This window comes from Hibiscus syriacus, unplaced genomic scaffold (assembly GCF_006381635.1).
Source record: "Hibiscus syriacus cultivar Baekdansim isolate YM2019G1 unplaced genomic scaffold, ASM638163v2 tig00117034_pilon, whole genome shotgun sequence".
NCBI classification, from domain to species: domain Eukaryota; kingdom Viridiplantae; phylum Streptophyta; class Magnoliopsida; order Malvales; family Malvaceae; genus Hibiscus; species Hibiscus syriacus.
This window is the reverse complement of record NW_024063533.1, coordinates 2,268,644-2,295,427: the sequence shown is the minus strand read 5'-3', so window position 1 is coordinate 2,295,427 and position 26,784 is coordinate 2,268,644. Positions and strand designations below refer to the sequence as shown.

Here is a 26,784-nt window from a genome sequence, read left to right as displayed (position 1 = left end):
GTGGTACAGTGTGTGAATCACCTCCATTCTATACCTTTTATAACTGTTCCTTAAGGATCCAGCAGAGAGATCATTCTCCACTGCATATTCCCAGAGAAAATATTTCCCCACAAACTTAAAGATTCCCCTAAGAAAAATAACGAGTCTTCGGAAATAATGATTTTATTAAATTTATTTCCTGTTTGTTATTTTATTGATTGTATGGTGTTGAATTGGTTTCAGATATTATCGAAGTTGTCAAAGACCGGTAAAGTTAGGAAGTCATAATGGCGTCACCTCCAATTTTATCCTTGGCTCTTCCATTAAATACGGTAGAGTTCTCAGCATTCAATCTCACACAGTTCAGGTATTTTTCTCCTTTGTGTTCTACACTTCCAACTTTTTATCTTTGTTTGGTTGTTGAAAAGTTTAAGGCAGTATGATACTCTTAATTTTGTCCATATCTTTGCATTAATAGAATTAGATTATTGTTAGATTTGTACTATAAGCAAAAGACAATCTAGCTTTGATAACTATCTTCTGTCTTGTTGTAGTACTTAATATCTACCTGATAATTATTTCATGTCATCAAGAACTGGGTAGAAATTTTGTTGCATGCTTATAATATATTGGTAATTACTGTGCACTGAATTATTCTTTTTTTCTTTGAAATTATTTGGAATAATTCTTATTTTTCTCCATGCAAGCAATTAAGGGAACCTTGGACATATACACCTGAAGTATTTGTATGATTGATTTTACCTTCACCTGATTTCTTTGTGGGAAAACATTTCTAATAGTTCTATTCTTTTGTAACTTATTTCCATCTTTTTCTTCTTCTTAGGGATATGTTGGTAACAAGTCAGCAGTTTTTCCTCTTCAACTATTAGGCTATGATGTGGATCCAATCAATTCAGTACAGTTCTCAAATCATACAGGCAAGCTGTTTATACTACTGCTAAAAGGTATTGAAAATCTGAGGCCTTGTATTCGATGTGGTGTCAGCTGTAAATTGTGCAGGGTACCCGACATTAAGGGTCAAGTTCTAAATGGACGAGAATTGTTGGATTTAATAGAAGGCCTTGAAGAAAATAATTTATTATACTACACTCATTTATTAACAGGTATTTTATTTCCAGTTGCCTTTTGATAATGCGAGCTGTTTCATTCTATAAAATTCTCGAGGTTGTTATAATAATTTCTTCACCTAAAAAAAAGGAAAAGGATTATTGTACGATCTTTAAATGAAAAGGAACATATAACATTGTTTACAAAGAAGAGAAATTCTCTTCAGTGTTAACTGGGTGTTTCTCTGGAATTATTTACTTAATATAGAGAAAGGAACACATTTTCTGTTGTATATTTAGCAATTCGTGTCACAGAAAGGAATCCACTTGGATGTTTTTATGCTGGATTTCTGTTATTTTTTTAATCTCAAATGTAGTTTTTTTCATTTTGCATTTAACTTGATACAAGGGAGGGGACAGGGTAGAAAGGAATAAGAATGTAAAGTAAAAGTTTCTTAATGAATGTCTAAATGGTGTAAACGTCATGTCATTTTTTCTGGGAAGAGGGTAGCTTTTAAAATAATAGTTTCTTAACAAAGAATGCCTGAATTGTTTAAAAATCATGTTATTTTGGTCAAATTTCCATAATCTCTTAATTGTTTAGGCTCCTTTGTTTGTCATTTTTAAAACTTTATTTTTTTCCTTTCTCAAAATTTGTTATCAAGTAAATGGAAATGGTAAAAAGGCAAAATCATAATTAATTAAAACTTTAACAACTAATTAAAATGAAACATCAATTTTATATAATGGTGCTTTGATTGGTTAACTAATTTAAATGAATTGATAATTCATCATTTCTTTGAGACATCAGGTTGGATATTCAAGGCAGTCTATATTTTTTTTATAGGAATGACAGGCTTCCTTAAAAACCTCCTTCTTGATCAAAGAAGGAGGAAAAGAGTGCCTTAGAAACTTTATTACTCCTGCGAAATTACATAAGATTTAACATAAACACCATACTAAAAAAACACAACAGACTAAGCTACTCAACAGAACCAAAAACCTAAACTCAAACGATACAACGCACTGGAAACGACTAAACATCAACCAATTCCCATCTTTGCTAAACTATCAGCCTCCCCATTACACACCCTTGGAATCAGTCTAATTGAATGCACCCTGTCCGAGATAAAAGATGAAATCTCTTTAACTAATGGGAGGATAAAAACAGGGGCCAAAGCTGGGGTATGGACCCATTCCACAGCCGACTTACAGTCACTCTCCACAATCAACCTTCCAACCTTAACCCAACAAGAAGACATATAGATTTCAATGCCTCTCTTAATAGCCTTTAACTCAGCAACCGGCGGGGGACCCTGACCTACATTTTCTGAAAAAGTCAGAAGGGAGTTGCTATTCTAGTCTCTCAAAATACCTCCTATACCTCCATTTGAGCCATCAAGTCTAACAGCTCCATCGACATTCATCTTCAAAAAATCCATAGGTGGTGGAATCCAGTGAGAAACCTGAAAATTGTAAATGTTGAGAGCTTTAATACCATCTGCAAGAGATGGATCACCAATCAGCACATCCTCCTGAATAGGACACTTAGGATACTTGGCTAGAAACCATTTAGATAACCTGAATCTAGCAATAAAAAACAGAGACATCCTATCCAAGGGGGAACCTTCGAACACCATTGCATTCCTAGCTTTCCAAATCGACCAAAATACTACTCCCGGGATAAATTTCCAAATCAACGATTTCCCCCTCAGCTCACCCCAAGAACATAGCAAAGAAGGTGGATCCTTTGGAAGGACTAAGGTTATATCCCAATAGCTTGCTATCTTGTTCCAAAGTTCCCAAACAACATCACACGAAATAAATAAATGCTGAACTGATTCCACATGTTTTTTACAAAACGGACATAGAATTTCATCCCCTAGCTGCAAACCTCTTTTCACCAACGCCTCTCTCACTACCACTTTCTGATGAGCTAGCTGCCACAGGAAGACTTCAACACGAGGGGGAGATAAACCCTGCCACACCCCTTTTACCCATAAATCGGACCCCCCAGGCACCTTGCCGAGTTCCTTTCTACAAGATTTCACTGAAAACAGTCCATCCCCGCTTGCAGACCAAGAAAGGAAGTCTTCAACTGAATCAGTCAGTTTAAAATCCTTCAGTTTTGTCATTAAATCCAGCCACTGATCCAACTCCCAGTCACACAAATTCCTTCTGGTATCGATGTTCCACACCCAACCGTTCGAATCTGAACTTCCAAACTCAGCGACCATACCCCATTTATTTGTTGACAACGCATACATTCTAGGGAAAAGATTTTTTAAAGAAGACTCATCAGCCCATGAGTCCGTCCAAAAAGCAATAGACTTTCCATTTCCCAGTTTCAACTTGGAGTTAGATCTGATACATTCACCCTCCAAGTCGTTCTTCAGGAAATTGTTGGCAATCCCTCTCCAAATCCAAGAAGATTTGGGCGAAAAAACCTTGCAAATAGACATGGAATTACTACTTACCTTGTGCCTGCAACATAACACACTTTTCCACAAAGTATTTTTTTCATTGGCGAACTTCCACACCCATTTTCCCAAAAGAGTCCGATTAGATAGGTTCACATCAAGAACACCAAGGCCACCAGAATTTAGAGGCGTGCAGACTGATTTCCAATTAACCAGTGTATCTTCCTTTTGTCCTCATTATCCCCCCATAGAAAACTGGCCATTAAAGAATTAAGCTTCTTACCAATTTTACAAGGCATTCTAAAAAGAGATAAGAAGAATATTGGTAGGGATGTTAACACCGACTTTAATAAAACTGTCCTGCCCGCCAATGAGAGACAATTAGCTTTCCAGCCGGCTAGTTTGGAACTAAAATTCTTGAAAACTGGATCCCATAAGGCTTCTGAGTTTTTCTTAGCACCTAGAGGAAGTCCCAAGTAATCTGTTGGAAGGGAATCAATAGAACAACCCACCGAAGATGCCCATTTTGATAAACTTCCTCTTCCACATTAATACCAAATAGCTTACTCTTAGCTAGATTAAGATGCAACCCTGTCATAACACTAAAAATCCTCAATACTCTTGACATTTAATCTGGGAGAGAGATGCTTGACAGAAAATGATCAAGTCATCTACAAATTGTAGATGTGACAATCGAACAGAATTTTCAGATTCCCCAATAACAAAGCCTTGAAACAGACCCTTGTCCACTGCCTTAGATATCATCAAATTAAGCAGCTCACCTACAATGTTAAACAGTAGCGGAGATAAACTGCACCCTTTCCTAAGTCCTTTGGCCATGGGGAACTCTTCCGATGGAGACCCGTTTACGAGAACCGAGATTGAAGCTGTTGAATACACTGAGATATCCACGACAACCATCTCTTACCAAAACCCATCTCTACATTAGTCTGATTAAAATTGGCCATTCCACGGAATCATAAGCCCTACGAAAATCTACTTTGAAGACAACCCCTTTTAACCCTTTTTTCCTCCAGTAATCAATCCTTCGTTTGCTATAAAAGCATAATCAGCAACTGTCTCCCTGGTATAAAAGCAAACTGAGAGTGACTATAATATCACCAACACAACAACTCAGTCTCTTCAATAGAACTTTAGAAAGGATCTTATAAGCTGCCTACAAGGCTGATTGGTCTAAATTCCTCTACACTGTCCGGATTAAGCTTCTTCGGAATAAGTGTGATAAAAGCATGGTTTATACCGTGCTCCCATTTCCTTCCAAAATAGAAATCTTCAAAATTTCACCACGTGCTCCTTTAAAATCGGCCAGCAGTTTTTAAAGAAACCCATGGTGAAACCATCTGGTCCTGGAGCTTTAGAGATGTCTGATGAAACTATAGCTTGCCAAATTTCCTGTTCTAAGAAGTGCTCTTCAAGCTTCTTAGACTGATCCCCTGATAGCTTAGCAAAATCCAGTAGTAAATCCTCCGTTTCCAATGTTGAATTGGAATTATAGGCTGCCTTGAAAAAATTCTGAAATATGTACCTTTAATTGTTGAGGATCTGAAACCACACTCCCATTTATCTTCAAGCTTAATTCATTTCTTTTGCTTCTGTTCAGAGCAGACAGATGAAAAAACCTTGTGTTCCTATCCCCCTCCTTGATCCATCTCGCCCTTGACTTCTGAAACCAGATGCTTCTTCTGTCCTATACAACCTCCATAGTTGTCCTTCACAGCCTCAACTGATCCCACTCCTGCTTCGAAAGAATTCCACCTTGAGCTTTAAGATCCAATTCATTAATGTTCCTCTCTAAATCAGAAATCGACTCAGGAATCCCAATAAATTTACTGCTGGACCAATTTCTGATTGAATTTTTAGTACCTTTTAAGATACTGAATATACCCCTTCTATTATTTCTCCCCCTCATAGCAACCATTGAAGATTTAACCAATTCCTCAAATCCTTCCTCCTCTAGTAAATAATTAAAAAACCTGAATGGTTTCGGTCCCCAATTAACAGCTTTGTCCTCTAATGAGACTGGATTATGATCAGATAGGGATTTAAGCAAGAGCATTTGCACTACATTTGGAAAACATGACAAAACGTCCCAGAGATTAAGAACCTGTGTCTTTCCCAAGTCGAGTCTTCTCTATTATTGCACCAAGTATACCTTCCTCCCACCAAAGGTAGATCAATTAAATGTGATTGCTATAAGAAGTTTCTAAATAAATCAATAGAATGCCAGTTTTGTGATTTTCCCAACTTCTCGTCCGGATCAAGATACACATTAAAATCTCCCCCAATACACACTAACATATTTTGAGCCGAAACAAACTCCAACAATTCCCTGAAAAAATCTTCCTTTTCTGCTTCAATTGATGGACCGTATACATTGATAATCAGACACTCTTCACTTGAATTTCTGAACTTCCCAAGACTGCTATGAATCTGCCATTAAGATGCTGTTCGAGACTTCAAAATCATTTTATTCCATAATCATCAATCCACCAGCAGATCCCACTGCTGGCGCAACAATCCCTCCTCTAAGGAATCTCCCCCTATCCTTCTTTTAAGAGCCAAAGAAACAGTTTCTAGTTTTGTTTCTTGAATTAGAATCAAGTTCGCCTTATTCTTCTTCACCAAATTAGCTACAACTCTTGACTTTTCCTTTTTTCCAAGACCCCTTACATTCCAAGAAATAATGTTGACATTTATCATAACAAGAAGATCTACACCAAATCCTTATAGCTAGTCAACAGAGAAATAGAGACTAAACCCTGACTTCCCCTGTTCCCTACTCTCAGCCGAACCCTCTTCAAGGTTGATAATTTGTCCAAAAAAGCCTCTTCCCATCTTTGAAAGAAATTCTAGAACTTTACATACTTCCCATGTAACCATCGCTTCTCAACCGCCTTCGAGAACTGAGGAGTAAAAACAAAAGGAGAATTAACCATATCAACTGCTTCCCTTGTTAAAACTCTCTCCCTTCTTTTAGACCTTCCTGACCCTACAGCAGAGAAATGAACTACTGCCAAGACCTCGAAGAACTATTACAATTAGTTGGTGCCATAAGGGTTCTGATCAGCTGCACCATTTAAAAACTTCCCTTCCACCTTCCATATTTATTAAAAGGCTGCAAATCCTTTCTCACCGGAATACCTTTGTTTATTCTTAAACCAGTTAATTCTCACCCTCGACCTAGTATAATGTCTTTTATAGCTGGCCATTCTCTCCTCTCTAAGGGCAAACTTTTGGGACAAAGTGTTCTTCTATGCTGAAACAACGATCTGTCTCTATCCCTAATCAGTTCAGTTCCAACCCCCCTACATTCATCCTTTTCCAAGACTACTACTTCCTCTAACAGATCCTTATTTGGCTTATTTTAGATCCCTTCAGATTGAGACTGTACTCTATCCGTGAACCCACCCTCAATCGAAATATGTTTGTAACCTGACAAATCAGTATTCGAATTCTGCAGTTTTGAGTCTACCAAAACAGTATGCTGAAACTCTCCTTGAACCTCTACCCTACTTAACTTAACATCATGGCCCCCTGGAATTAGATTATTAGCTGGTGAATCATACTCCCTGTTAGATTGTGAAGACCCAGCAGACAACAAATTTGGATTTAAGTCTGCCGAGACATTAGCCCAATTCTGCACCTTTAGTTTATCCGAATCAGATTGCTGCTGAGAACCTGCCAATTCCACCCGAGACTCCAAACGGTTACCATATCCCAGTTTTAATAAATTAACAGCTGGCCCAGAAGGTAATATTCTGTAGATATTTGTATTAGACTCACTCGAGCCCTCTAAATGGGCTTCTTCAGGTTCATTAATAGAGACATTCCTTAGACCAAGGCCCCTATAGTCCTCTTTAAAATTCAAATCTTCTGCAGAAAAACCTGACACCTTAGCACCACTAGGTTGACTTTCTCCTTCCTGCGCATAATGTTTACTTCCACTGCCGCCTGCCACTGTTGTGCAGACATCACCTACCAACCATCTGTCTACTGTGTCTCTAGAATTCTCAGCTGGAAATTGTGGGCTACCTACTCCACCTGAACTCTGGACTTCTTTCTCTTCCGATGAAGAATCAACTCTAGACACCATCTCCGGCCACCTGAAGAATTTCTGCAAAAACTTTCCTGTTTAGAACTGACCGATCCCCACTAATCTTAACTTTATACGATCTCCCATATGCACCCAAGGTAACAGAATCCTGTATATCATAAGGACTCGCCACCCTCAACAAAGCTCTTGCCACCGCCAAATCCTCTCTTCTGATCGTGGACTCATGAATACACACCAATTTCCCCCACCTTGAGACCAGCTTTTCCAAAAAAGATACATTACAACATAGTAAAGGGATTCCATACAACTCCACTGAACAGAAAGCCATCGGGACTCCATCTACACTCATAAGTGGATCAAGCCAGTCGAACCAAAGTGACACTTCATCCCTTCTGTTTTTCCACGCCTCCTCGAACTCTTCCTTCGACCCAAAGGTTATAATGCAAGAGTTCCAGGTATAACCTCATTTAGTTCCCTTGACCTTGATCCCTTCACTAGACATATGAATGATGTTCTCTATTGCTGGCATTTGAAATAGCTGTGCAACACCATTTGTTTCTATTCACATTTTATTTCTCTGTTTCTGTAATCATCGATTGGATTTTCTCTTTGTTGCTGTTGTTTCTCAAATTCATCACATTTGCTTACCAACAAGGTTCTCTGTTTCAATATCTATTGCTTCAAATTCTAATGGTGTATTTGCAGGTTATATTGGCTCTGTTTCTTTTTTAAACTCTGTATTGGAAGTTGTAGACAAGCTACGCTCTATTAATCCAAGTCTTATTTATGGCAAGTCTACTCTAATCTCCAGAAGACCTTATTTTAAGCTTAGTTGTATTTGGTCCTTGAAATAAATTTAAATCGTGATTATAGAAGATGATTTCAAATCCTTATCATCTATATAACTATTTGACATTCCATTCTTTATCTTTTGCTTACTTAATATGAAACCATAATTTGAGACAGATATGTAGGTTCAAGAAATTGCTAGTACTGCAGAAACAATAAAATGAATAGTTTCCATTGATAGTTCTAAAAAAGTTACCTCACCTTTTCTTCAGTTTACTGTATGTGATGCTAAATGATTTGTTTTTTCACTTGGAATTTTCTGATCTTCAATAATGCTTGATATACACTGCTCCACCCCCATACCCCGTACATCCCTCACCACCAAAAAGGAAAAACAAAAGGGAAGCAGTTTTCCTAAGCTTGTCATTTCTTCTCTAGTTTGTGATCCAGTGATGGGTGATGAGGGAAAGCTCTATGTCCCCGAAGATCTGGCATCAGTATATCGCGAAAAGGTGAGCAATCAATTTTTATGTGAAATCTTTCAAGTGTTCCATTTCTATATCCCTTGCGCAGATTTGGTTGTTTCATACTTCCGTTTATAGTAAACCATCAACAATTGTACTTTTGATGCATGAGTGGTTATACTTTCAATTTGGGAGATTAAATATAGATCAATTGTTTAAATATCTGAAAAAAGAATCTTTATAAAAAGGAACAAGAATAAATTTTATGTTACTTTTCAGAAGGAATTCTAGGCTATTTATACACAATAAACTATTGTTGAAAGTAGAGGAATTCTTTATTATTTTCAATATATTAAAACAGGTTACACGTTCCCTATATATAGATGCTGAAACACCTAATTTCTAGGGATATATGCAACTTACCTAGAATAGCGTCAAATCTATCTAAAACATAAAGAAATAAACAGGAAATAAAATATACGGATATGGTAACAAGCTACCAGAATCCCCCAAAATATGGAACAAAATACTGATGTTTAACTCTAGATTTCCTTAATTTCGGCCCTCTAACACGCAAACAATATGCACACACTAAACTCCAAATAATTCTACACTCCCCCTCAAGCTAGATGGTAATGTTAATTAACCCCAGCTTGGAACTTAGATCATCAAAGTCTTTCTTGGTAGAGCCTTAGTAAGAATGTCGGTTGTTTGAAGACATGTGGGTACATATAGCATTTTGATCATCACTTCCTCTATCTTCTCCTTTATAAAGTGCCGATCAATCTCCACATGCTTAGTTCTGTCATGATGGACTGAATTCTTGGCAATGCTGATTGCTGATTGGTTATCACAGAACATCTTCATAGGTTCTTCACTAGAAATTCTTAATTCCTCTAGTACCCTTCTTAGCCATATTCCCTCACAAATACCATGGGCTATTGCCCGAAATTCAGTTTCTGCACTGCTCCTTGACACCACTGATTGCTTCTTACTTCTCCATGTGACTAGATTTCCCCACACATAAGTACAATACCCTGAAGTTGATCTTCGGTCTTGAATGATCCTGCCCAATCTGCATCACTGACACCTCTATGTCTCTTCTTTGATTCTTCTCAAAAAATAATCCTTTCCCTGGTGTTAGCTTCAGATACCTTAGGATTCTATACACCGCCTTCATATGTTCTTTATTTGGATTGTTCATAAACTGACTTACTATGCCGACAGAAAAACCAATGTCTGGTCGTGTGTGAGAAAGGTAGATTAGTTTACCCACTAGCCTTTGGTATCTGCCTTTATCCACCGGTTTAGTGCCTAATTTTGTTGTTGAATCCATAGGTGTGTCCGCTGGCTTACATCCAAGCATCCCAGTTTCTTTTGATAGATCCAGTACATATTTTCTTTGGAAAACACAGATTCCTTTTCTTGACCTTGCAATTTCCATACCTAGGAAGTATTTGAGCTGTCCAAGGTCCTTGATTTCAAATTCCTTAGCTAGAAGACCTTTGGTAGTATTGATTTCTCCTAATCTCCTATTAGGATAATGTCATCCATATATACAATGAGGATAGCCAGTTTTCTTGCAAACGAGTGTTTGACAAACAAGGTGTGATCTGATTGACATTGAGAATAGCCATGATTCTTTATTACCTTGGTAAATCTCAAAACCAAGCTCTTGGTGATTGCTTGAGCCCGTATAATGATCTTTTAAGTTTGCAAACTTTGTTGTCAGTTTCGATGTCTCAAATCCTGGAGGGATTTCCATGTAAACTTCCTCAAAAGTCCCCATTTAGAAAGGCATTCTTGACATCTAGTTGGTGAAGGGGCCAATCAAGATTTGCAGCTAGAGATAGGAGAACCCGAACTGTGTTTAACTTGGCTACTGGGGCAAATGTTTCCTCATAGTCGATTCCATACGATTGAGTGAATCCCTTTGCCAGTAGCCGTTCCTTGAAACGATTAACACTTCCATCTTCATTGTACTTGATTGAGAATATCCATTTGTATCCTACTGGACTTTTTCCCGATGGTAATTCTGATATTTCCCAGGTGCCATTCTTTTCCAGTGCATTTATTTCTTCATGCACAACAGCTTTCCACTCGGGATCCAAGAGCTTCTTGTATGTTATTTGGGACCTGAGTGTTGTCGAGGTTGGCAACAAACGACTTGAATTTTGGTGACAGACTTTCATATGATATAAGGGTGTATATATGATGTTTTGTGCAAGTTCTAACCCCTTTCCTCACGGCAATAGGATAGTCACTGTCATCACCAGTTAGTTCATTCTGTGAGGGCTCAGGATTAGGATTACCTGAAGGATCTTCACAAGATCATGGACTAGGATCAGATTCTTGGTTTTGCTACAGAGGTGTTGGATCTTCATAAGATCTTGGACTAGGATCAGATTCTTGGTTTTGCTGCAGAGGTGTTGGTGGTTCCATCTCCTTTTGGTTCTTCTTCCTCCGTGAATAGGTAATCAACTCATTATTAGTTGTTGATTTACTAGTGTCCAGATTTTGGTAGGAAGATTCTAGGGAGAGATGTTGTTTAGAATTTGGTGATGGGTGAGATTGGTCAGGATTTGGGGAGAGCTGAACTGATTCATCAATATCCCAAATTTGATATTCCTGGGTAAAATTGGTCTCCCCCTGAATATTAGATTTGGGGTAGTAGGGCTGGTGCTAAAAAAAGGTAACATCCATGGAGTGGTAGTACTGTTTAGTGACCGGTGAGTAGCACTTATACCCCTTTTGAGTTGGAGAGTACCCAAGGAAGATACACTTAAGTTCTCTAGGATCAAGTTTATCCCTTTTATTTTGATAGACATGAACAAAGGCTGAACACCCGAAAACCTTGAAGGGAATAGTGGAGATGAGACGTGTATTTGGGAAAAACTGAAGTAAGGTTTGACAAGGACTTTGAAAGTTGAGAATCCTAGATGGCATCCGGTTTATGAGGTATGCCGTAGTGAGAATAGCTTCACCCCAGAAATGTTTCGGTACATGAGTAGAAAACATAAGAGATCTTGCAACATCTAGAAGGTGCCGATTTTTCCTTTTAGCAATTCCATTTGCTGAGGGGTATTGACACATGAGCTTTGATGAATGATGCCATGACTCAAGAGATAATCATTGAGTGAATTTGAAGTATTCTTTGGCATCAGTTTTCAGAATTTGGATTTTGGCTTGGAATTGAGTTTGTATCATGGTGTTGAAGTTTTTGAAAATCTGACCTGCCTCTGATTTTTCTTTCATGAAAGACCCATGTAAGCCGAGTGTGATCATCAATAAATGTAATGAACCAACGGGAACCAGTCACATTTTATTTTAGATGGACCCCAAACACTGTGAATCATTAAAAAAGGATGGGATTCTTTGTAAGATTGGTTGGAATAAGAATTACGGACATGTTTGGAGAATTGAAAAATTTCACACTTGAACTCATTTGGATTTTTATTATGAAATTGAGAAGGAAACAGTTTCTCAAGATACAAGAAATTCGGATATCCTAATCTATAGTGCCATAACATGATTGCACTATCATTATTAGAACAACTGACAGAAAAAGAAGTAGGATTACCAGACACTAGACAATCGGACTGATAAGTTGTGCCTTGAGGAAGATTTTGTAACCTCGAGAAGATAGAGTCCCGAGCACATTTTAGCACTGCCAATCGTCTTCCCCGAGTCCAAGACCTGAAATTCACACATGGTTGAACCAAATTTAGTCACACAATTCAGGTCTCGAGTAAGTTTACTAATGGACAGTAAATTGCAATTCAAATTTGGCATAAGAAGAACTGATTCAAGTGTAATATTCTCTGATACTTTAAAAGAACCTGTACCAACCACTTTTGAGAGTGAACCATCGGCTATTCTGACCGTTAAGTGTTTATCACATGGATTGTAAGTAGAAAATATGTCCTCATTTCCAGTCATATGGTCTGAAGCTCCAGAATCTATAATCCATGGATTTGACGTCTCTTTTTTAACATTGAGAGCGCTTAAAAAATTACCTTTTTGGGCTAAGGATCCAGTACCAACCACAGTGGAGGTTTGGGCATGCAAAGACTGGTTGAACAGCTTCTGTAGAACCTAATTGTTCCTTGCTGAATGAAGTAGGTTCAGGTGAAGGTTTGTCATCCATTGAGACAAAATTACCTCGCCCCTCTTTGTCATTGGCAGACCGGGAAGACTTCCAATCTGCAGGCTTACCATGAATTTTCCAGCAAGTGTCCCTGGTGTGACCAGGTCGACGGCAGTGATCACACCAAGGGCGTCATTTCTTTGGTTTGGTGTCATTGGTGTTGTAGGAGTTCCCTCTAACAGCAAGGGCTGAGCTCTCAAGACTTGTCATTGGTTCTTGAGAGCCCATCATGATTTTCTTTCGACTCTCCTCTCTCCGGACTTCAGAAAAAGCCTCCCGGATATTAAGTAGAGGTTTAGATCCCAATATTCTCCCTCTTACTTCATCTAGATTTTTATTTAATCAATTCAGAAACTTATATATTCTCTTCCGTTCAATGATTTGTCTATACTTGATTCCATCATCTAGACAGCTCCAATTGTGCTCCTCGAACAAGTCCAGCTGTTGCCAAACGGTTGAGTGTATTGAAGTACTGGGTTACTGTTAAATTGACGGAAGTCATGGAGAACACTCTCCACTTCAAACAACTCGATGTATTCTCATTGTTGGAATACGTCTCCTTTGCAGCCTCCCAGATTTCCCTTGCTGTTCTGTAGAGTAGGAAGTTCTCTCCAATTTCATTTGTCATGGAATTGATGAGCCATGGCATGACCATATTATTCTCGGAATTCCAGATTTTGAACTTCTCATCATCCTGGCTTGGCTTGGTAGCCACGCCTTTGAGATAATCATCATTTCCTCTTCCGCATATGAACATCATAACAGAGTGGGACCATTGGAGATAGTTGTTCCCATTCAGTTTGTGTCCTGTAATGAGCATGAGATTGCTATCTCCGTTACTGTTACTGGAAGCCATGGCTACCTGGTTGGAGGTGATTTGGGACACGGAAGCAGTTGAGTCACTTCTCCCGTATTTGGTCATATGATGGATTTAGGGTTCAGAGAATGCTCTGATACCATGTTGAAAGTAGAGGAATTCTTTATTATTTTTAATATATTAAAACAGGTTACACGTTCCCTATATATATAGATGCTGAAACACTTAATTTCTAGGGATATATGCAACTTACCTAGAATAGGGTCAAATCTATCTAAAACAGAAAGAAATAAACAGGAAATAAATATATACGGATATGGTAACAAGCTAACAGAATCCCCTAAAAAATATGGAACAAAATACTGATCTGTTTAACTCTAGATTTCCTTAATTTCGGCCCTCTAACACGCAAACAAATATGCATTCAAACTAAAATCCAAATAATTCTACAACTATCTTATTTTAATGCTTAAGATATGAAAATTACTAGAAATTAGGTAGCAAGAAATCAAGAAATGATGCCAAGTAATAGCAGTAAAATGATATCCCAAAATTATCTCGTAAACATATGGAAATTTCTTAAATTGATGAATTGTCAACAATCCCCCTCAAGCTGGTGAATAGATATTCATCATTCCAAGCTTGTCCACTAGCACTTCATAACTTGATCTAGGCAGCCCTTTTGTAACGACATCTGCTATCTGTTGTTTGCTTGGAACATGGATCAAGCAAATTACCCCATATATTTCTATAGCCTCAGTCAAGCACTTCAAATCATGTCATCGCAAGCGTTAGTAACTGAGAGTTTTGGTGAAGGAATAATTCTCTTATTGAATCAAGAAAATACAGCCTAATATAATGAAATAAATGAGATAATCGCACACGGTTAGGACTCAAAACAAACTAATCAGCTAGTGATTGATCCTATTTCTTAGGAAACTAAATAAATCCTAATCTACTAGTTTCCAACTATGAGTAGGAAACTGATTTGAGATTTTCTACACTCCCCTCAAGTTGGGGTATATATGATATACAATCCCAACTTGGAGTTGAATTCATTGAAGCTGATTTGGAAGTGCTTTAGTGAGAATGTCCGCAAGCTGCAGTCTGGTAGGGATGTAGCTCAATTGTACTATTCCATTGTTAACCTTCACTGAAATGAAATGTTTGTCAATTTCCACATGCTTGGTTCTGTTGTGGTGTACCAAATTTTTAGCAACGCTTATGGTGGATTGACTGTCACTATACATTTTTTTCTTGTCCTTAAAATTAACTTTCCACTTAGTAATCTTTGAATCCATATTCCTTTGCAAATGCCCAAAGCAAGAGCACGATATACCAACTCTGCACTACTTGACACTACGAACTGTTTTTTTTTGCTTTTGCATGTAAAAAGATTATCCCAAACGAAGGAACAATAACCACTTGTAGATATTCTTTCAGTCAATTCTCCAATCCAACTTGTCTCGGTGTATACCTCTATTTCATGGATTTTACTCCTTTTGACGAGTAGACCGTGGTTTGGTGTCATCTTAAAGTATCTAAGTATCAGATTCATTGCCTCTAAATGTTCTTCATGAAGATCATTCATGTGCTAGCTAACAACACTCATTGAAAATGCAGGGTCTGGCCGTGTGTCAATTCCCACTAGTCTTAATACTGCCATTTATCCATGGGCACCACTCTTCATTTTCCCTTAACTTTAGGTTGGGGTCCATAGGCGTCTCTGCAGGTTTACACCCAATCATGCTAGTCTTTAACTAAGAGTAATTTCTTTGGGATATAACAATCCCTGCCTTAGATCAAGCAGCCTCCCTCCGTGCCTGCCTAGTAAGTATGAGGCGCCAAGATCTTTAATTTCAAACTTATTAGCAAGTAATCTTTTGAGTTGATAATTTCCTTTGAGTCATCTCTAGTTAGAATTAGCAATTTTACCTTTTGATGATAATTTCACAAATAACGTATGATCAACCTGGCATTGATTGTATCCGTTTGTGACTATTGTTTTGGCAGACATGTCAAACCAAGCCTATGCACTGACTTCTTCAGCTTGACACTTGATAGCTTTGAGGAGTTTTCTAGACCTGGAGGTATTTCCATGTAAATGTCTTCTTGAAGATCTTCTTTCGAAAAGGCATGTCTAGTTGGTGCAAAGGCTAGTCTTTTTAGCTAGTGACAACATTACTCAAATTGTGTTCAACTTGGCAACGGGTGCAAGCTTTCATGATAAGATTCAAAGCTCCTGAATCCACAATCCACTTGCCAATAAATCTGAATTTCCAAACAAATCAGAGGAAAACAATTACCTTCACGAACTATGGAACAGTTTGATGTAGAAGGTTCAAAGAACCCTCTAGCTCACATCTGCCATGACTATTTAGCCGAAATAAAATCAAGATAAGAAAGGGCTCTTGATACCATGAATAATCTTTATAAAAGAGAACATGAAGAGTTTTTCTGTTATTTTTCACAAGGAATTCTAGGCTATTTATTGCAATAAACTTTTTTTTTTTGATAAAAGTTGGAGGTCTCATTAAAAATTCCATTTGTATTCGTCCACATACTAACAAGTATGTAACGAACATTGGAAGGAAGAAAAGAGTACCTCATATTACATTAAATAAAACACCTATTACATATGAAAACACGGAATACCCTCATACGGGGATAGACACCATTACAAAAAACCAGAATCACCTAAAACTCTCCCTTCCTCATCCACAAAGTCCCAAATTTATTGCAATAAACTATCTTGCTTGGAATCTGAAAATTATTAGAAATTAGGTAGAGAGAAATCAGGAAATGATACTAAGTAATAAAAGTAAAATGATATCCTTCAACTATCTCCGAAATCTGGAAATTCTTAAATTGATGAACAACAATAGTATTGGAAGAAATATATACATAATTATCTTGATGCACAATTAGCTGTTTAAAATTATTAGTTGATAACTTGTTATTAGTAACATTCCTTGTGGTTAGGTTGTCCCGGTGGCTTCAATGATGACTCCTAACCAATTCGAAGCAGAACTGTTGACTAAATTGAGGTATTTTCAGACTATATAATAAAAATAGTTGACTCTCATTTGCTTTGTTGTAAAATTGCATTTTCTGTAAACAATAATTTTGTTCCTTGTAGTATTTGTTGTCTAGGGAACCTTTTGGAAGGCAAACTGTTGACATATTAAAATTGAACAAAAACAATTTCCAAAATCTGAATTCTCGAGCCTTTAAAAGAACTGGGATTTTCAATGATCTTTTGTTTACGAGCATCAGTATGATTTCAAGAAGAATTGCTTGGTTTATCTTCTAGAATGGCGCAAAAGACAAAATTGATACGATTGAGGGAGTGGGAGACTGTTACATACCAATGTTACCTAATTCGTGATTCGCTTTGGTTCGCAGAATGGGTATGAGATAGTAATTCTTTAATTTTACCGTTTACGGTTCATTGGGGTAGACCACTTTAAAACGGATTTTGCGATCATAATTCGTGATGATGTTTTATTTTTGGTTCGCTGATCATTTTTTTAATAATTTGTCGATAGTTTAAACAATTATATATTTTTTAATGATTTTTTAGTTATTATAAAATTGAAGGACTAAATTTATAATTAAACCGATTATTTTAAAATGTAAAGTACAATAATAAAAGAGTTGTCTTTACTTCAGTTTTGTGAGATATAATTTTACTTTTCTCTTCCTCTTCTCTCACTTCCACGCTTCCCGGTTGCGATATTTCATGATAGTAAAGCTTTCTTTTACTGTTTCTTAGAATATATTATTGCTGCAGGATTGGTTCTGAAACAGATGGTCGGGAAGCATGCAACATTCTTCATGCTGCTGGGCCTTCAAAGGTTTTCCCCTCCTGCTTAGTGCTTTGTTGAGGCTTAGAACTTCCTGCATGAAAACCTATTGTCTTTTAATCTTTTCCCCTTGTCACTCTGCATCTAGTGTAAGGTTGAGTACTTTTTTTTTCTTTCCATCGTTTTAACCTTATGAAAGAGATGTATGTAAATATTATAAGGAAGAGAACGGTGAGAACTGAGGAGAAGGAAGAACATAGGTTCTGTTCGAAAATTGCTTTCTGAAAAAGTAAATTCAGCCTGTTTTAATAGGCTGAGAATTACAGATGTAAAGTACTACTAGGTATCTTTTTCCTAACCTTTATCTCCTAAAAATACTCATTTTATCTTCTAAGAATATAAACACTAATCATTAAGTACAAGTAGATTATAATTAGAACATAAAATAACAAAACTCCTTATCTTGACAGCTTTTCTAGTCTCGGCGGCTTTCCACAATGTAATTTAAACTGGGGCAGATTTTATTGGGATTTACCTTACTCCAAAATATTCTGGCAACACGTACATGATTACGACAGATTAAAACTAGAAATAATGTTTTGATAGGATGTAACTCTGCTTTAAGTCTCATATCCTTAAGTTTGAATTCAAAATAAGAAATGATTTTGTCTTGTTCCTAAAATGTGCGTGTATCGGTGTATGTAGAGACACAAACATGCAGATAGGGAATGAGTGTTCGATCGAGTCGAGTAAAAAAATTCGAGTTGACGAGTCTTGTTTTATAACTCGAACTTGACTTGAATTTTTTTTAGTCAGTTTATAAAATTCGAGTTGAGTTTTCAAGTTTCTGTTTAAATTTAATTGTAAATATTTATGATATTATTTGATTTTAATTTAAATGGTTTTTTATAACTATATACTACATATATATTTCTTCATATTTTTTCATATGTGATATACATATTATCATACAGAGTCGAGGGACTCGACTAAAACTGAAAATCAATCCACTAATTACTAAAAATTTCGAGTTACTATTCAAGTTATTCGAGTTGTATTTTATAACTCCATTTGAACTTAAAACGTTTTCAAGTCAAGTTGAGTTTATGAAATTACAACTCGAAATCAATTCGAGTCGAAAAAATCGGTTTTTTGAATCGAGTTTTGCTCACCCTACACGCAGATGCTTGTATTCTAAGAAGAGATATTATTCTGTTGTTCTCAAATAACTTTTTCGAATGGTATTCTAAGAAGATAGAATGGGTTATGTGGCTCATGTTTGGTTGGTGGAAATTTACTTAAAGAAAATCTACTTTTTATGTGGCCTCTTCCGGTCCAATTTTTCTTTTGAGGTTAGAAGAAAATTCATCATCATCTTCCTGTACATGAAGAGAGAACTATATGATTCATCTCAGTTTGGATCCTGTATTTAAAATTAGAACTTAGCTCTATCCTTTATACGCTTTCTGTGAATCTTGTAATCTCAGGTGTGATTTACTAGCATCAAATAGAAGGCAATCTTCTCTCATTGGCAGTCATCGAAAGATAAGGGGGTCTGCTGAATGTGAGCCGCTTGACTCTAGTTTTAAGTTACTGGCTCATTTAAAATCTGATGCATTGTTTTTTTTAATATAAGAAGACAATCTTCATGAACTCACGGGCATACATTATGTACATGGAATTTCTGCTTCTTGTTTGTGTTATATTTTGCTATAGATAAATTTTTGCGCTTAAATGGCCGCATCTTGAATTCTTGATGTTGGGGTGTCTTCCCAATTGAGTTGAAGATTCAAAGGAGGGACTGAATATTTTGTCCTGTTGATGATGGTGTAAAACTCTAAAAGTAGAAAGGTATATGTTTCTGATATTTTATCATGAAATAAGGAAGCATACAATGGGTTTTAGGGTTAGCATCCTTCTCATACCATATATGTTGCTATAAAGGTGATAATTGTGGATTCATTGTGCTAAAAGGATAAGTGATATCAGCATAAGACCGTTAGTTACGATGACTGAAGTAGGTATTCAAAATTTCACATGCATACTTTATACCAAGCAGGAAAGACCTCCAGTTTAACCTGAATATCTGCCTCACCATACTTGTATGTTGCAGAGGATGTCCACTTTCCCAGAGGTAGATAAAAAATTTCCAATATCGACTGACATGTAAAAGATCATTTCTTTTCATCTAAATCACATTGGTTTTGGTGGACCGCCCTCTAGCTATTATTATACTTAAATGAGTGAAGTTGGAGAGTAAGGTATAAAGTACCTCATTCATAAATTTGTACGACTTAGAAAGCAGAATTGATTTAACTCCACAGGTACATGATGCCTGTGCAAAAAGTAATGTACTCTCTCCTTTTGAGGAGGGACAGGGGGGGGGGAATAAACTGTTGTACTAAATGAAAATGATTTTGCTTTTATTTTTATTCTCTTTGTACTAGATGAAATTATGAAATTAAAATTTAACTGGTTGGTAATTGTTAGGTGTTAGTGAGAGAAGCTCCTCCTCTCTAAAAATCAGGTGTTTTAGATAAGTTTTTCTGTTTTATTCCTTTTCATTTCTCTTGATGGCGAGTAAGGTGAGAGTTCCTGTTAAGAAAAATTGTGTTATAGTAATCATTTTCAACATTCCTAAGAGTTTCCATTACCAAGGTCTTTGGTTATTTTTTGATAAATATGGCGAGGTGGTTGATTCTTTCATCCCTAATAAAAGAAGCAAGGGAGGAAGTAGGTTTGGTTTTGTTCGTTTCACCAGACTGGAGGACACGAGGAAAGCTATCAACTGTGTTGATAGTTCTTGGATTCAAGGTAACAAAGTTAGAGTTTTTATGGCGAGATATCATCCTCGTGATGTTTTCCGGAGGAAGAAGTTCTCTAGTCCATATCCAGTCGAGGGCAAGAGTGTGGTGAAGGATGTTAGTCATACGGAGGCTCCCTTTGTTGGTTCTGTTGACAAGAGTAAGCTTTCAACTCTCAAAAACAGCTTGGTAGAATGGTGCAGAATTTTTATTAAGTGGGTAGAGTCGTCTTCGTTGGAAGAGGCAGTCGCATCCCCGTTATCCAAGGTGGGGGAGTTCGTTGGTGTCTCACCAGTTAAGTTTCCCGAGCTGGAGGTGGGTGCTGAAGAAGCAGGAAGATCCGTGCACTCTTCGGAGGTGCAGTCGGCCGAGAAGTGTTATGAGAAAGAAGAAAAATTTTCTGCTGTTTGGGGACTACTGCTAGAGGCAGCTTCTTGTCGGGTGAGGGTATGGAGGATAGGAACATAGGCGAGGAATTGATGATGGGTCCGAGGAGTGTCGTTGTGGGTCAGGGGATGGTTCTTTCGCAACTTGAGGAAGTCGGGGAACACGAGACATTGCTGGTGCACGCGGAGAGAGAAACAGTGGATGTCTTTAAGGATAGTTGCTTGCCTGCACATGGTTATGAGGGGAGTAAGGATTGTTTAATTAATTTTCCCATCCTGGATGGTCACTTAGTGTCAAGGAATTGGAAGATGTGAGCCTAAAGGATAAAGAGGATTTATTGGTTCACGTGGAGAGGGAGAAAGAAGATGCCTACAGGAAAAGTAGTGAGCCTGCATGTGCTTTTGTGGGCTCGAAGGATTATTATAATGATTTCCCCAAGTTGGATGGTCGGGTTGAGTCAAGGGTGGTGGAGGATGGAATTCAAGATGGCTTTTCTTACAACTGCGCATACATAAATCCAAAGGGTAACGCAAGGCAGTTCATGAGACCTAAGGAGGGTTTTGGCAACAAATATAGATCTGACCAATTTTTTCAAGAGAATTTTACAGCTCCCAAAAGAAAGTATAGGGGTTACCGAAGCAAGAGACATCAGAGTAAGGTGCAATGGGAGGAAGAGTCTGTTTTTTATGGCAGATTCAAATATATTCTGACTTTCCGGTATGGGGCAGTCTCAACAGAAGGATGCGATCGATTCCTTGCATTTGGGAAAGAATTGGGTTGTGAGTCTAATGGCTCAGTAGTGTATATGATTTCGGAAGACTATGGCGGGGGAAGGAGTAGAAGTTTCAGGTGATCTGCATCATGCATATTGTTTGGAGCTGGAAGTCGGATGGTTTTAGCCGACAAGACGAGTTAATGTGGTGGAAAGGCGGCTATGTGTGTGTGTGTGTTTTTTTTTTTTGTATTCTTATCATGAGAAAGCTAAGTGGCTTTTGAGTTAGAAGTTGGCTTCTATGGTTTTAGTCAGCTGTTACCCTTGGCTTTATTATGGGTTTTGTTTTGTTTGGGCGTTTATCGGGCCACGTTTAGGCTTTGAGTTTGACCAGTCTGTTTTTTAGGTTGTTGTTGCTTTGTTGGATTAGGTTGGTTTTGGTAGGGTTGTTTGAGGTTGTTTTTGGTGTTTTGTTTATATTGGGGGTGGCTCCCTGGTTGTATCGTGTATTTTCTATGGTTAATGAAATCTTAAGGCACTCTTTTCCTCCTCCCGCTAATTAAGGAGCTTCTCTATAAGCTCCTTTAATCATGAAGGAGATTTTTAACGATACCTTCAATTCCTATCAAAAAAAATTTAACTGGTTGATTTTCTGTTTCTGATTCTGTCACTCGCTTTAATTTTTATTTTATATGTATTTGTACTAATGTTTGAATCCAATATGATTACCGATTCACAAGTATCTGCAAAATGGGTAATAAGAATAATATTTTCTTTTCTTCTTCCCATTTTAAGCATTTTTTCGTGGTTAAACTGATATACCCTTTTATTTGCCAACTTTATCTTATTGATAATTGGTCAAGCTTGTTGACAAGCTTTTCTATGTTTATTATGGTACTGATTTGACAGGAACAAGCTCCTCAGCAGTTTAAGATTGTAATACCAAGAATTCCTGCATATTTTACGGTACGCAAAATTTTCTTGCGATCACTTGTTGCATATTGAAACATGAACCTTTTTATTTATGATTGGGCCTTGATGCTTTTCACCTCGGTTTTTGGACACTGTTCTTTTTATGGATTTTGTTTGTCTGGGGATTGTTAGAAAGCCTAGCTATTGCTGAGATTTGGAACTGTAGCTTGGCCTTAGAATCAATGCTTTCTGATACCTTTCCTTTTAACAAACTGTTTACCCAGTTATGAATAAGGATGGAAGAACTTACTTTTACTTTGATGCCCAAAGTTTGTTAAAGCTAAAAAACAAACCAAACCAACACTTTCGGATGGAAGTAAAAACATTCAAGTAAATCAACTAGCTTTTCTTAACGCGCAATTCCAATGCAAACTAAAACATTTGGAGGGAGGTGCTACTAGCTTTCCTTTTGTATAACATGGACCCTCAATGGTCTTCAGCCTACATAAAGGTACTTCTTACCCATCCTATTAATCCTGCACCTTTACAAGAGTGGAGCTTAAGAGCTTTAGGTTTAAGCCTTGAATCACACATCTTTGAGCTGCTTGAGGGCAAAGTTGAGCTATTTGTTGTGCATGGAAAGCATAAACAGGTATTCTTTTTTTCCTGTTTTGATGAAGTTGGCATTCAAAAGATTCAAGGTAGTGTCTTTTCTTCGGTTAGGGTTTTCACCGGGAGGTTAGGTTTCTGGTTTTACTGCTGCAGAGTGTTTTGTGTTTAAATCTTATGTAAAGCAGTATATATTAGGAATTGGTTGTACGTTATGATTCAGACTTATAACATTCAGAGGTGCTCTTTTCCTCCCTCCTATGTCCTACATGTTACTGTTATAACATGTAGGATACGAAGGGGTTTTTTAATGAGGCCTATTTCCTATAAAAAAAAAGGGTAGTGTTTATTCAAGCTTTAGTTTGATTTTTGGGGTTGAAATGAACCGAAGATTTTGGATTTGTAATTAGAGGTGTTTTCAGATTAGTAATTGAAGCTGCATTATGTTTAACACAACTCTATAAATATAATATAATACATTGCCCGTTGAACTAGCAAGACTTGTTTGTTGTTGAAGAACCCATGCAGTATCAAATTATTAATGCAGTATCAGATTATTAATGCAGTATCAGATAAATGAGTATAGAAAAGCTTTTTAATGCTAGATTTTGTTGAATATATTTATAGCTTTGCTTATTGACTATGAAAAGATTGCTGCATAAGTAAGGGAAAGTATATCAAGTTTGGGTATTTGATGAATTGATCAGTATTGTTAAGGGTTCTAGGTGCACTCTGGGTGCTAGAATGCTTATACTGCCAAAGGTGCAAAGTGCATAAAAAGCGTTTGCTTTAGTGAAGGTGCATTTTTTTTTGTATGTATGATTGCACATGTGTTATCTTTTACTGTTTGTACTTCATTCTTCGTCTACCGACTATGCACATTGGAAACTATGTTGATGAACAACCATATTTTTAGGAACAGGAGATCTAATGACGCACTTCTACTTGGGTGGAGTAATGTAATTTTATTGTTTTGCTCCTGCCTTTACCTGGTATAAACATTTAATTTCTCAGATATCCCTTTTGTTCTGTTCAGAAATATCCCGACAACCTTGATAGGGCAGCGGAGCTTGCAGTATCCAGTTTGCAGGTATTTATTGTTTTAATCTTTTCTCTTGTATCTATGTTCCGAGTAACATAATGCACTTCTAGAGTGATTTAGTCTGGAGAATTAACTGAAAGAAGGCTGCAAGTGATATTTATGTTCTTAGAATTAACTGAAATATCGTTTCTCTGTATCTATGTCAACTGATAATGCATTTCACCTTTTTTTTTATAGAATTATCCCTGTCCTAGAGTCATTTTTAGGTATCTTAGGATTCAGTTGACAGTTTCTAAGTGTTCTTCACACGGATCCTTCATATGTTGGTTGGCAATGCTTACTGAGTAAGCAATATCTGGTCTACTATGTAGATAGATTTACTTGTCGAATAACCTTTGGTATTGATCTTTGTTGACTGGAACTCCCCCTTCATTTTTCTTTAATTTAAGATTAGTATTCGTTGATGGTTCTGTTAGTTTGCACCCAAGCATACATGTCACGTTTAACAAGTTTATCACATACTTCCTCTAAGAGGTCACAATCCCTGCTTTAAATCGAACCACCTCCATCCCTAGGAAGTACTCGAGAGCACCATTTTTTTGATTTCAAAGTCAACAACAAGCTACCCTTTTAACTTCGATTATTTCATCTGTGTCATCTTGTGTTACTATATATCATCAATGTAGACAATAAGAAAGATCTCTTCACCTTTTGAGAAGGTTTCACAAACAAGTTATAACAACTTGACACTGATTGTATCTATATGTAACCATTGTTTTGGTAAACCTGACAACCATGCCGAGAGGACTATTTCAGATTATAGAGAGATTTCTTTAATTTTGAACATTTTTTGTCCATTTGATTGACTTTCTAAGGTTTAAGGTATCTTCATGTACGCAGAAAAAGGCATTCTTGACATCAAGTTGATAATAATCTCATGTGATTGCATGAACCCTTTTGCCATCAGTCTTGCTTTGAACCTTTCAATGTTTTCATCTTGACTATGAAAATCCACTTCCATTCAATTTTTTTCTTTTGTGGTAGTTCTGTGAGAGCCCAAGTACCACTGCTTTCTACGGCTTTAATTTCTTCTTGAACTGCCTTTTTTTCATGCTGGAATCTTCAAGATTTTTGAATCGATTTTGGAATTCGTAAACTGTCAAGTGATGCAATGAAAGCTCTGTATGACGACATCAATTTTTCATAGTTTATATATCTCTTAATAGGATGATTAGTACATTTTCGAACTCCATTTCTCTGAGTAATGGGTAATTCAAAATCATCAACAAAATGTACTATGAGAGTGTTTGGTTCAAGGATTGTGGGATTCTCATGGAATGGGAATCTCACATTCCCATGTTTGGTTGGCCGGGAATCTCATTCATAGTAATGTTTTATTATCAATAGTAGATTTTTTGAGGTATATTATCGGGAATGTCATTACCTCCCTTCCCTTAGATATTGTAACATTATTGACGTTTTGGACTAAAATGCCCTTAAATTTTTATTTTTTCAAAAATATCTTTCTTCTGTCATTGAAAATAAAAATTCTACGAAGGTTAAATTACAAATTTCCTTAAATTATTTTAGATTTACAAAAAAAATCTATAATTAAAATTTTATATGAAGTTCAGGGGTTAAAAAAATATTACCCTTTAATTAAACCTTTTTTTTTAATTTTGTAAAAAAATTATATAAATATTATGAATTTAATTTTTTAAAGAAAATATATAAATATTTTACAATTTGTAATATTATACAAATATATAATAAGGATAATTTGGTCAAATATACATTCCAATAATCTTTTATTCTTTTAACCAAACACGATAATCTTACATTCCTGCTAAACTAACCAAACACAAAATACAACATTCCCAGTAATCCTATTCCCTGGTAATCTTTTATTCTCACTGGTAATCTTACATTCCGTGAACCAAACGCACCCTAATAGGCTAAGAATTGCAAAAGTGCTATAATAGAAAAATAAAATCCTGCTTATTTCATTCAGTTTCTATTTTCATGTAGGCACTTTTGGTGAGGACAGTGAATGATTATACAAGTGTGGGATTTGATTCGAAATCGGGCAGCTTAGAGATTCAGTTAATTCAGAGTCAGGATGACATCCGGAACCCGAAATTGACATTTAGAGCTAAAAAATACACCTGAAAGGTAATACATGATCAATGATGTGTATCGAAGTAACAATGATCCTCTTGTTTTTTAGTAAAAGGTATAATGCTATACAAAGTTTATACCATTGTGTTAGAATAAAGAATAGACATCAAAATGGGAGGAAGAGATACTTGTGTTAGAAAATGTCACGTGACTGTTATGTATAAGTATACCAATTGCTTTGTTATTTGAATCTCGTGTGCTACTTGTGTAATAAATGAGACATTACTTTCAGCTAAACCAAACATGCTGTTAAGTACATTATAGTACTTTCAATCGGTGTAGAGATAGAATAGATATTTCTAAGAAGCTGAATTCATGAACGTCTTTTTTTTACTTCGAAGTTTTTTTAATAATTTGGAATGATTTAAAATAATATATATTCATAATTTTCTTAGTCGTTGATAATAATCCATGTATACTAACTGCTCAAATCTGAAACCTCTAAGGATAATACATTCACTCGAAAGAATTTATTTTATTATAGTGGGTAAGCAGCTAGAAAAATCACTACTTTTTTAATTACGGAAGACGGAAAGAAGAAAAATATAAATGAAATCGCAAATATCGGAAATAAAC

The 26,784-nt window shown here is 36.6% G+C and overlaps 1 protein-coding gene across 1 annotated transcript; it reads left to right on the top strand.

The window, feature by feature from the left end:
* The first annotated feature begins 266 nt into the window (after nucleotides 1-266).
* On the top strand, nucleotides 267-26,305 carry LOC120196882 (pyridoxal kinase-like). Its single transcript, XM_039198570.1, has 12 exons — nucleotides 267-346; nucleotides 876-917; nucleotides 1,000-1,103; nucleotides 8,247-8,330; nucleotides 8,769-8,842; nucleotides 16,741-16,805; nucleotides 17,552-17,615; nucleotides 22,377-22,460; nucleotides 22,891-23,031; nucleotides 23,732-23,947; nucleotides 24,025-24,078; nucleotides 26,059-26,305. The coding sequence occupies exons 1-12, from the start codon at nucleotides 267-269 to the stop codon at nucleotides 26,197-26,199; spliced, it is 1,149 nt and encodes a 382-aa protein (XP_039054501.1). The 3' UTR covers nucleotides 26,200-26,305.
* Nucleotides 26,306-26,784: the final 479 nt, after the last annotated feature.

Excerpts from the sequence above, each read along its gene's own strand:
- LOC120196882 (XM_039198570.1), top strand. The coding sequence starts at position 267 with ATGGCGTCACCTCCAATTTTATCCTTGGCTCTTCCATTAAATACGGTA. Across the intron at positions 1,104-8,246 it reads CTACACTCATTTATTAACAG|GTTATATTGGCTCTGTTTCT; the intron begins GTATTTTATTTC and ends GTGTATTTGCAG. Across the intron at positions 24,079-26,058 it reads TTGCAGTATCCAGTTTGCAG|GCACTTTTGGTGAGGACAGT; the intron begins GTATTTATTGTT and ends ATTTTCATGTAG.